Source organism: Python bivittatus, unplaced genomic scaffold (assembly GCF_059951505.1).
Source record: "Python bivittatus isolate LINGU-HERP-01145 unplaced genomic scaffold, Pbiv_v1 ctg000580_np1212, whole genome shotgun sequence".
Lineage (NCBI taxonomy): Eukaryota > Metazoa > Chordata > Lepidosauria > Squamata > Pythonidae > Python > Python bivittatus.
The window spans coordinates 17,181,081-17,193,459 of NW_028277087.1; the positions used below are offsets into that span (position 1 = coordinate 17,181,081).

Here is a 12,379-nt window from a genome sequence, read left to right on the forward strand (position 1 = left end):
CTGCTAATGAGGGACCATCTTGTCAGGGGTTATGTGGGCTCCCTAGAAACCAAGATTGCCCACCCTATTGAAAAGGTGGTTTAAATCCTAAGACTAAGGATCATGGTTTTAGATGTGTGTTTGTGGGTTAGCAAACCAGAGAACTGACCGAAGCTGCAGGACAAGAGAACATCACTCTTATAAATTAGACAGAAAAGCCTCTAAAGTTCATCTCCTCTCCAGTTAAAACCCATCAGGAAATCCCTCCCCACTCCAACGCTTTGGCCCCAAAGGGAAAGGAAGAGCCAATATTCATTTAAATACAGAGGAAAAGCACACACCCCATGACCTCTTCATATGATTTGTCATAACTGTTTAATCCCTGTAATGTTTTCCTCTTTTTAGAATCAGGCAGTAATGCTCCACCACTGGAATTTACCAGGCACCTCACTTTACAACCACCACACCTTGCATGTGTCAGCATGTGTCAGCCAGTTTTTAGCCTGCTTTTAAAGGCATGTTTAATGTTGATCAGAGTATTGCTGTTTCAAAATTCTGATACCCAGGAACAGACAGGAAGACTATCAGATTTCTTTAGAAGGCACCTGTGCAAAATCAAAGCTAATTCTGACAACCAGCTAAACGTGGTGTTCTAGCCATCTGTCATACCACACCTTCTCCCCAATTCCAGCCCCACCCACTAGGATGTTTTTCCCACCGGCTGGTGAATTTTGTGGGAGGAAAAATGAAGCTGGAGGACTCTACCAACCCTACGTTAAAAAGGGCAGCTCCACTTCTGGCCTTATTAGTGAGGTAGAATAGAGCTCAGCAATAAAAGCAAAGCAAAGGCTGTTCACAGAGAGAGGTTAGAAAAGTCATGATGGTGGATGCAAATGTCTGATCAAAGCCCCATCCCAACTTTACATGCACATGATGCAGGCTATAAAAGAGTGGGACTTCAGTTGTGTAGTTGCACCCACCATCTTAACTTTTTGACCCCCCCAGTGGACACCCCTGAAAACATGCCAGTATATTTTTCTCTAACTCAAAAATAGAAGGAAAACCTTTTAATTAATAGGACTGTGAGGAACAGCATCAGGATTGAATAAATGCCACAAATGTTGTCATTTCTGTTTTTTTTTGTTCCTTTATCTCCTATGTTATTTTATAAAAAAAACATGCAGATTGTTTTGTGACCTGCCCTGTTTTAATTGTTATTTGTGTTACATGTGGAGATTGTGAAGAAAATATGCAGGCTTTAATAAGTCATACTTATTGGTTGCTTAAAGCAGGTAGAGATATAACAAGTAAACAAAACCAAAACCAGAAAAATATAGAACTGATCTATCAATAAAATGAATATATACAAAACTTGCATGCCAGTTTCCATTATTTATTTTATATTTATATCTTCCCAATATTATTTATAAAAATATGTGCTGTCATTTGATCCACATAAAGCAGTGCCACTAGAAAATTAAAACATATAAAACAATACCAGTATAAATTATAAGCATAATCCTATGCATGTCTACTTGGATATAAGTCATGTGGTAGTGAGTTCAGTAAACGTGTACTGAACTGCACTTTAACACAGCAATGTGTTGATGAAAGAACTCTGAACAACAAAATTGCATCAATGGGATGCAAATGAAGGGTATTTTTGTTAATAATTTTAATACATAATGTATATAAGTTATGAGAAATATTTGCAAATGTACACATAAATGTTCAAAAATACTATTAATAGCAACAGTGTTAGCAAAGAAAAACAGAGTAATATGCAGTAATTCATGCATTCTTGTTTTAATTCTTATTTTAATCCATCTAAGGATCCATTTAAAATCATTAAAAATGCATGAAGCACTTTACTAGTGAAATAGTAATACAGTGTTTTTCCATTTTTTTCAAGATCTGCACATGGTTTGGACCTCCAGAAGCTGTTGGGCTGCAATTCCCATCATCTCTCATCATTCGCCTTCCTTAGTTGGAATTCAGCAACTGCAGGTTGCCCGTATTTGGTGCATAGTTTTGAGTGATGGTTCTTATATGCTGATCCGCTTCGATCTAATAGAATAACATCAAATGCCGTATGTGTAATCTGACATTTTAAAAAATTGCTTGGGTATGGCTACATACCTCCAAAACAATGTTTAAATGTTTCAAAGAGATAGTTATACTTTGTAATTGTAGATTATTTATTTATTTATTTATTTATTTGGTTTCTATAGCCGCCCATCTAATAATACGATACTACTGCGTTGAGAGGGTGGTATAATATATGCGAGGGCATCTGCATTAATGAAGTAAACAGCCACGGCCCGATTGCAAAAACGCCCTCCCCAGCCCGATCTGCAATCATAACAAGAGGAGGGAGGAACTGGTAGGGCGGCGGGGAGAGAGCCGCGGCTTCCCGATTTCTTTGCGAGCGTGCGCTTAATTTGCGCACGCGCTCTTAGATGACAACAAAAGGACGGTGGGGTTTCGGAGCGGGAGTGTCTCCTCTCTCTCTCTCTCTCTCTCTCTCTCTCTCTCTCTCTCTCTCTCCCCCCCCCCCCCCGATGGCTGCTGCGTTGTTGGTGGCGCTGTACGAGTACTCTCCGCTGTTCTACATCGCCCTGGTGTTCGTCTGCTTCTTGGTGACCAGCGGCCTGGTCATGGGCTGGTAAGTCGGATAGCGAGAGAGCAGGATCGCGGGGAGGCAGCGGATGGTTAAGGTGTGCAGGGCGGTTTCTCGAGTTGAGCCGAGAAGATCCGCTGAGGGTCTCGATCGTGGGGGTGGCGTATGTAGAAGGGCAACTGTCCTCCAACCGGGTACCCTCTGGTTGCGATGGACCATGGTTCCCATTATCCGATTGTCCATAGAGTGTGTGTTGGTAGGAGACTTGGTGCAGTCCGGTGCGTCTCGGTCGGGAATGACTCCTGCGAGACTTCACCTAGCTCCCACTAAAGCTGTTGAAAGCATAGTCACTCTTATAAATAAAATGCCTGCAGAGGAAAGCAGTATTATGAACCTCGTGGGCTGGATGAGATAGGCGGCTTCAAGAGGTGGGAATTGAGCAGGATATGAGGGAGAGAGAAGGGGTTTAAAGCCTGGATACTGTGGCATGAGACATGGGGCTTTGTAGAGAACATGTAAGGGTGGGAAATGGCTTTTTCAGGAATGATGCATAGACTCAATTGAAAAATGGCTGTGCTTGTATGTTTTTAATGGGAGGGGTGGTTGTAAGGAAATTTAATTGACCTTAGAGTAGGTGGAAAGCAAATGCAACAGGATTTGGAGGGTGTGTTCTTTGAAGATGTTATTATTCCTCTAATAGTCAGATTTGGGCATTAATGCAAATCTTTGTTATTTTATTATGCTTTAAGTTGCACTAAGGAGTGGGTTATGCTCAGCCCTTCCAGATCTCTAATTTAATTATTACAAATGTTTTGTACTTCCTAGGTTTGGGTGGGATGTTCCTGTGATTCTGAGGAATTCAGAAGAAACTGAATCAAATGTGAAGGTGTCCCAGAAACAGATGCGCCAAGTGAAGAATCCATTCAGCTTAGAGATCAAAAATCCAGAAGTGGCTTCAGCTTCAAGTCAGTATACGGTATTTGATATTTGTTGAAATTTTCTGTTCTACCTTTTGCTTCCTTCATTTTTATTTCTATTTACCAGAACAAGTGGACACAGTTTTGGTGATTTAATCTGAAAGTATTTTTATCGTAAGCTTAAATCACTTCTCTGCTATTATCCCTCCTAAGCAATAAGCATACAAGAAGGAAATAGAAAAGAAGTATTTTTAAGGAAAATTCTGCCCCATATAGGTTTCCGTTTGCATTATGAACTTAACTTGAAGCGAGAACCGTTGGTGGGGGAAAGAAAACATTCTTAATCTGTGGATAATGGTTCTCCATCCTTGTTGGTATGGGAGCTGAAGAGCTATAAGCTCATTACAGAGAATCACAGGAAATATACAGCTGCTTCACTAGTTCGGTTTGCATGACAAGAATTAGGTCATCATAATAATGGCACATTTTGAGCCTGATAGTTTAATTCTGAATATATTTACAACCTTATATGGCCTCAAAGAGGTAATGAGCCAGTTTTTAGAATGTCTTGGATTTCTACTGCTTGAAGAAAACCATTTGAGCTTGGGAGTTTTGAAAAGCAGTTAGACTCTAGGAGGATGTTAGATTCACTATATAATAGCATGATATAAAGATATTTTGTTTTCATTGTTGATTTTTGAGTTAGCACAATTCCTTATTATACATTTGTACCATTTGTTCTTTATTTCCCTCAAGATGGCATTACCCTGGTGTCTAATTGCCTGGAAGACTGTCTCCTTACATGCTATTGGGGCTGCAGTGTGCAAAAGGTCCATGATGCTCTGCAGAAACATGCCTACTGCTTTCGAATAAAAACTCCACAGTCTTTTGAGGACGCAATGTGTAATGAGTATCTCTACTGTCAACAGTATTGGTATCCTTTAACGAAGCTTGTGTATCTTCACTTTTGCAGAAGTATACAGTGGTGGAAAGTTCTCCTTGTAAATAGAACATGTACAAGTAAGCCATGCTTCCAGTCCTTATGGTTGCAAACAAGAATTGGGAAAGTGAGGGGAGAGTCATTGTCCCATGCCCTTTATATTAATGTCTTTATACCAGTTCTGTTTCTAATGATTGATGTTTAGATGTTACTTTCTCCTGTTGCTGTCCACACTGTGAGAATGGGGTGCCTTCATCTGACAGTCATCATTTTCAAAGCAGGTAGAAAAATGCTTAAAAATTATCTGGACGTGGGAAGTTGGTGAACTCCATATATTAAAATTGTAAAAGTTGCTTGCCATATCCCCTTACCCTCTTTTAAATCTTTGCCGCCACTGAATATTTAATTTGAAGTATGAACTCTTAGTCCCATGTCACCATTCCTTAGCCTAGTGTTGTCCAAACTTGGCCACTTTAAGATGAGTGGACTTCAACTCCCAGAATTCCCCAGCCAGCCATGCTGGCTGGGGAGTTCTGGGAGTTGAAGTCCACTCATCTTAAAGTGGCCAAGTTTGGACAACATTGCCTTAGCCAGTTCCTTTGTGTCTCTGCATGCTGCTTTGTTGCCAGGGCAAGCTGCGCTGGTAGACGTGTTTAACTATCATACTTCCTGTTTACTGTCTAGCAGCTGCACAGCCAAAGAAAAGTAAGGAATAGAAGCCCTTCAACTTTTTATCAGCCTTTTGTCAACTCTTTGCCATAATAAATCTGTATTCTGTTTCCAAAACAAAAAATTGTGGCCAAAATATAAAAATGAAGTGATTTGCATGCATTTTAAAATTTTATTTCATTTGTTTTTGGGCAAGATTTCTGCATTTTTAATGTTTATACTAATCATCCAGAGAAGTGATGCAGAACATTAAAGCCATACTCCTTTATTAGTTGAGATTAGCTTATTTCTGCCCCTGCATGGTGAAATCCAGTGGTACTTCTAGGGCTGTGCATGCTTTGGAAATGACTTGGAAGAATTGCATTGAAACTCACGTGACTATAGATAATATCTCTCTGCTGCTACTTAAAGTTGCTATGGTTTTTTTTTCTGGCTTCTATACAAACTTGAAAAATGACACAATTGTTATAAGAGTTCTATTAAGTCATTTCTGCTCATTAAAATACAGGTAGTCCTTGCTTAATTATCACAATTGGGACCGGCAACTCCATTACTAAGCGAGACATCATGTAACCATGATGGATTTATGACCTCACTTCTGCCACGGTCATTAAGGAAATCACCCATGGTTGTTAAGTGAAATTTTGTGTGACTGCAACTTGCAATTTTACTGCCAGCTTCTCCATTGATTCTGCTTGTCAGAAACTGGCTGTGAAGTGTGCAAACAGTGATCATGTCATTGCGGGGATGCTGCAACAATTGTAAGTGTGAGGACTGGTTGTAAAGTTACTTTTTCAGCACCATCGTAACTTTGAATGGTCGCTAAACAGGGTAGTCATTAAGCAAGGACTATCTGTAGCCATGTATTTTTTAAGGCTCACCTGGAAGTGGTTGCTTTCACAAATAACAGAGGTGTTGTGCTGATGTGGCTTCTACATTCTTCTTCCAAATCATTTTCAAAGTATGCTTTGAAATAGTGATGGGCAAAATATGTCTATCACTAGATGGACAAGTTGGTAGAATGAATTATCCTATACTTACTTCCCCAGCAGGTAAATATTTCAGAATAACTTGAAAGGTTAGTAATAGAAGGAAAATTCCTTTATTTGATCAGAAAGTCGCTTATGCAAAGCTGGATGTTGTTTGTAGGAACTAGTAATGCTTTTAAAAATGGATGCAACTATTTAAAGTTCAGTCCTAATTTCTGTGTTTCTGAATTGTCATAATTAACGGATACGTTACTCTTTTGTCCCAGGTGAAAACAGTAGAATAGTGGTTGTTATGTATCTTGAGCCTTCCTTTGTAAATTTGATGCATGCTTGGCACAGTAGCCTTTTTTTGGGACAACAAAGACTGTTCCTTGACACAAAAAAGCATAAAGAAGACAGAAAAAGAGGAAAAGCATTGCCAGTTACCAGAAGAGGCAAAAATCAATGATTTTGGTCTAGTGCCTAGATCTCAGTATCCACTAGTAATTTTGTTAACCCTTGCTGATGAAGACAACAGAGAAATCTATGACATTGTAAGTAATCTCCACTTTTTTTAAACAGGGAAGGAATGTGTATTGTCTTATACAGGTATTAAAAAATACCATTGAACAGAATTGAATGAGATGCTTGGGGTTTTTTGTTTTCTGTTACGTAACTGTTAGTTTTAATATGATTTTTTTCATGTTTAAAGTCATATCTCTGTGACTCTTGAAATTGAAAGAAGTGCAATTATTGAAAATTATAAAGTTCTATAAAGTTCTCAAACTGTGATCCAGAGACCACCAATGGTCCTTGGAAATGGTACAGGGGATTCTTGTTGTGGATAGTAGTAAGAGTTTGGGTGAATTTCATGAGATTTTAGTCATTTTATTTTAAAAAATGTAATTTTTTGCTGACTCAAGGCCTATGTGTTTCTCATCATTTTTTTAATGATAACGTAATGTTCTGTATAAAAGAGGGAGTTGGGAACCACTGACTAGAGTAGATTTCTGCAACTTTCTACTTTCCAAATGTGTTAGACCTCAACTCTCATAATTCCCCAGCTAGTATGGCTGGAATAGAATTATGGAAATTCAGGTGTAGTGAACATAGGAACATAGTTCTTGAGTTTGCCATATCTCATGGATTTATATGTTATATCTGTTTCAAGTGAAAAAAATTACAGAAAGAGCTATTCTTATTGTTCATAGACAAAAGTTCACATTTGGGCAAGTTTTTAACTTGCATAGCCAACTAATGAAGCCAAACTAATTTTCTTAGGTGACCTTAAAATAAAATAAATTTCACATGACGGAAATAAATCACTATCACCAGGAGGAGTTCACTAGAACTTGGTTGGAAATCTAAATATTTTAGTTACTTTCATAATAAAGAACTGAAATAAAGGTTATATAGTAGTTGCCTTTTTGATAAGGTAAATCCCACCTTTCTTCAAAATAACTTCAAACCATTTCACAACCAATGGAAACATTTACATAAAAACATTATCATGACCACATAAATCAGACAGTCAAATCACAGGGTATTAATAGCAAGTGTCATAGTCATAGTAGGTGTTTCGTTCATAGCTCTAAAATGAAGTGATTGGAAAAACAGAATAAACGTAATAATTTTGGGAAATTTGTGCAGATAAATACATATGTGATGTGTGTATAGCACAGGCTTCAAAATGTATGTGTGGGTTTGAAGGTGACACAGCATTAACAGATACATTTTTAATATGTGAAGTGTACAATTAAGCAAAATTGTGGGAGACTCAGAATTTATATCTGTTAACATTTTTAGCTGTTCTGTGGTCTGGTTGGGGTTTGCTTGAACTAAAAGGGACATTGAACTGAAATAAATGTTTCTGTCTTTCTTGAGATTTCTATGGTATCCATAATTCATATTCCGGATGCCAGTTACAGGCTTTCCTGCCGGATACTGTATCAGTATCTCCTCTTGGCCCAAGGTCAATTTCACGATCTAAAGGTAAGCTTTCGGATTCATTTTCTGGACCAATTTTCTGCATTATCATCTTTGCCAAAGGCTGTTCTCTTCAAAAAGACAAAGAAGTTGAAGCCCCAGAGTTGAGAAGCAAAGTGAGGCAAGTGTTTCTGCAGATGGAGAAATAGACTACTCATAAGCCCCACTGGTACCACAGTATGGCAGAGAAAAAAACAGCTTTCCTGTGATTTTAACCAAATGGCAATAGAACCAGAAAAAAGGACTATGTTCTCTAAACCAGCCGGTCTTGTTTGATTACACAAGTCTAGAACTGATTTCTAATTGGTGCAGGGTTCTTGTGTAGTGATGCATTACGTGATAGAAATCTTTTTATACATCTGCAAATCTATAATCCTTTGTAATTAAAGGCCATAATTGTCTAGATTCCCTGGAGCAGGTTCTTCCAGTCTGCTTCTCTAAATTTCCCCTGTGCATTCTTCATTAGATTTGTTGGCAAACATTCTGACTACATTAAACTATGGTTTACATCACAGTTCTTAAATTCCCAGATCAAAATAAGCCAAAACCAGATATGCCACATTAGTTTTGTGCCCACCCTACTCCTGCACTTTAAAGACTACCCATTTTTATATTGATATGATTTATATCAATCTTTTGTTGATATCAATCAGTCAGTGCATTTGATAGAAAATTGGTTAGTCCTTAAGACTCTTAAGTTAGTTCTTTTTTTTCCTGGGCTCCTCTTTCTGTTGAATTCCAGTAGAAAGTAAAGATCAGCCATAGTCAGGGAAGTCTCTCTTTTAATTTCCTTTATGCGTTTATCTGGATACCAGGAATCAATGCACTTTTTCTCATGTTTCTGACAACAGGGTAAAGAAAGGCACCATTCTCTTTCTTTTCCACTAACTTTCTAACTTCCACCACTTTCCAATTCCTATTTTTCCACTGTTATCCCAGATGCCAGTGCAATCACTGAAATGCCTTTTTCATAGCATTACTTCTCATTTCCTCTCCCTTCTCCGGGGCTCCCTGATTGTTGATCATGAAACTGCCATTGCAGTATTTGCTTCCTAAATTCTGTTTACAGAAGAGATATTGACTGGGCCATAAGTAGCCTCAGGTATTCAGACTTTGGCCCACAGTTAAAATCCTATGTATTTTATCTCCAAAGCAGTGTTTCTCAACATCAGCAAGTTTAAGATATGTGGACATCAACTCCCAGAATTCCCCAGCCAGAATTTTGGGAGTTGAAGTCCACACAATTTGCTGAGGTTGAGTAACACTGCCCTAAAGTGACATATGGAGACCTAGTGCATCCATAGACACCTTCCTTGGTGTTTGCCAAGCTTCCAGCCTTGCCTGAATGTTTAGATTTTGAAAAGAAGCAAATGCCACCAACATTTTATTTCCAAGAATGATTCTGTGTCTCAAATAGACCCCATTTAGTTTATTAGAAAATAAAAATGTCTTGTGCTTTGCATAGAAGTGCCTTGCATCCACTTTCCCAGAAAAGGGACAAAGGTAACTGAGTATCAGGGAGCATTCTGTTAAATTGCTCTTTTTTACCTGCTTACCTGCCAAGGCATTTAGTTTGGGAAGGGGCAAGGCTTCCCCCAGGAGCCATTTTGCAAGAGTGAGCACAAAATGTTCTAAAATTCAACCTGTACCCAACAGTCCGTAAAGCTGAGGATTCCTAGTCTGTCCCAACCTAAGGGGGGGGGGGTATTTGTAAATGTTGGCTTCTTTCTTCCAAATTTTCCCATCTTCCCTCCACCCAGCAACTGTTCATGTCTGCCAACAACAATGCATCCCCTTTGAGCGGCCCTCTCCCTGGAGAGACGACTGAAGACCATGTCCTGCTTGAAAAGGCCGGCCTGGTGGAGAGCGAGTCAGAGGTGCTGGAAGAGAGCAGCAAGGACTGCATTGTCTGCCAGAACCGAGCAGTCAATTGGGTGCTTCTTCCTTGCCGGCACACCTGCCTGTGTGATGAATGCGTGAAGTACTTCCAACAGTGCCCCATGTGCCGGCAGTTTGTGGGAGAATCGTTTCCATTATGCAGCTAGAGAAAGTGAGCCTTGCAAAAGAGGATCCTGTGCATGGTACTTATCAGGGAATCTGTAGCAAAGGATTGATAAAAGTTTCAGCTGTTGATTTTGCAACAGTATTTTAGATCTCACATTTCCTTCTACTTGAATGATGTCTGGTGCCTGGAGAACTCTGAAGCAGCGTTTTTATTTTCCTTTAACAAGGCACTCAGAAGCATCCCTATGAAGGCCTATGACATAGGAGCCTCAGTTTAGTCTTCAGGAACGGGACAAAAGGGGAAGAACTTCAGGCAACAGAGACAATGCACTGAACTTGGAATGAAGGACTTATTTAAAAAGAAGTCTCTTAAATATTTCCAGGACATTATTTAGAGGTTTATTCCAACAAGCACAGAACGTATGGAGAACAAATATCCACATATGTAAGAGACATTGACAATCTTTATTTATTTATAAAAGTATTTGAAAGAGTAAATATCACATAGCTTGGCTTTCAGCCATTAGCAACTTTGCACTTTTTAAGTTATAGTGCTGGAGGGGGGGGGGAAATATATTAAAATTCTCTACATAGCTCTTCAGTAGTTTCAGATGTCTTTTGTGTCTTCCAGCCTTTGTCAGTTTCATGATCTTGAGATGTGCTAGGATGATAGTTCTAGAGTCCTGACATATCTGAGAATTGCCACGTTGGGATGGCTGGTGTTTTCAGTTCTCTTGGGCGAGCTGGAGCTAGGTGCTTGGATTCCTTTGCAGATGCAAGAATGGCATTGGCTGTGAATTGTCACTCCCAACAAAAGGATGTCTAAAGGATGCAAACTCAAGCAAGTATTCATTGAACCACAAATCAGTTTCTGTTTGTCTTGTCCTTGGACTCTAAAAATGTGTGCGCCTCAGGAAATTTTAGACATGACATGACATCAGTGATGTCATGAAAAGCTGATATGGCCCAAACTCAATGTGATGTAAATTAGTGTATTGACAAGGAAGAGTGCATTTGAAGACAGTGTTAAGCCTTCATGTGGAAGTGTTTTGGGTAGATCTTGTCTCCTGCCCAAGATGTCACTCGTAGTCAGCATTCTAACACCATACTCTTTGACTTATCCAAATTCCAAACATAATTTTAGCCCCCATAGCAATTCTATGAAGTAGGTTTAGCTGAAATGGGAAGATGTCTGCATTCATGCATACATCATACAGAGCCATAATTTAGTTGTTTGTTTTTGGCTTAACATGCTGTGTGAATCTAGCCGGTTCTGGTTTATTAAAACAAAACATGGTTTACAATATTTTGCTTTACTGTAATGTGTAAATCTAAACAATTACTTTCTCACAACTTGCCACTGTGTTTCCTACCCGAGTTGGAATTTTAACCAGCACTGTCACTCTTGATAGGGTCACATAAGTAACTTGGAACAGTTACTGCTAAGCCCCGCTGAATGTATCTGCAACACTAGCTTCTCTGGGTTCAGTGTGTGAAAAGTGAATTTGGAAAAAAAAAGTTTGCACTTTCCACCTTTTTCTTTTCCAACTATAAAACATGCATATTTGGGGCTAACAATAACCATTATTATATGTTTTTTTGAAAAGAGGCTATTTTTAGGAGGGAGGCTCTGAATAGGATTCATTTTTATATTAAGCCATAAATAACATGGTTTGCTTGGCTTTGGCTTTCTTGTGAATCCAGCCATTGTAGATTCACACAGCTTGGTGTGATGTGCCAAACAATCAAGATGTTGTTTATTCAATAAGCCGTGGCTTAATGTAGTGGTCAGCAGTCACTTCAGGTGCCAGATGTTACCACCATTTTACATTATGGCAAGAGCCCGCCTACCCGCCCTTTACATTATGGTTGAAGTATTATACAGCCATGGAATCTTACATGTTTCTTGCTGTTTCATTCAGAAGAATTTGTGATATCTTTGTGTTCTCACCTGACATTTCAAGATGTATCTATTTTAAAAAATAATGTTAGGGTACCATGGACATATCTGCTGATCTGTGGCTGAGCACAGTGGAAGATTCCTGATTACCTTTCTTTCAAAATTAATTTGTTATGCAATTCTTAACATTTACTAAGCACTGTACACAAATAAAACAAAGAATATAATCCTACTAGCAGAAGATTCCAAGAGACATAAAACAAAAAAGAAGGGGATGGGGAGAAAAAAGGAAAAGAACCAGACACCAGTCTTTAGCTTGCATACCAAATCTAAAATAAACAGGAGTAAAAAACCAGACTTTCTAAAAGCATGGTCTAGTTCCTTTCATACGCAGAG

General features: G+C 38.9%; 1 protein-coding gene across 1 annotated transcript; it reads left to right on the plus strand.

Annotated features, from left to right (window-relative positions):
* The first annotated feature begins 1,911 nt into the window (after positions 1–1,911).
* CGRRF1 (cell growth regulator with ring finger domain 1) lies at positions 1,912–12,224 on the plus strand. Its single transcript, XM_007425621.4, has 6 exons — positions 1,912–2,644; positions 3,425–3,564; positions 4,273–4,450; positions 6,500–6,647; positions 7,978–8,085; positions 9,840–12,224. Exons 1-6 carry the CDS (start codon positions 2,439–2,441, stop codon positions 10,122–10,124), a joined length of 1,065 nt encoding a protein of 354 aa, XP_007425683.2. The 5' UTR covers positions 1,912–2,438; the 3' UTR covers positions 10,125–12,224.
* The last annotated feature ends 155 nt before the right edge of the window (positions 12,225–12,379 follow it).

Coding starts and splice junctions, on each gene's coding strand:
- CGRRF1 (XM_007425621.4), top strand. CDS start 2,439: ATGACAACAAAAGGACGGTGGGGTTTCGGAGCGGGAGTGTCTCCTCTC. Junction 3,565..4,272: donor AGAAGTGGCTTCAGCTTCAA/GTCAGTATACGG, acceptor ATTTCCCTCAAG/ATGGCATTACCCTGGTGTCT. Junction 4,451..6,499: donor CTCTACTGTCAACAGTATTG/GTATCCTTTAAC, acceptor GACACAAAAAAG/CATAAAGAAGACAGAAAAAG.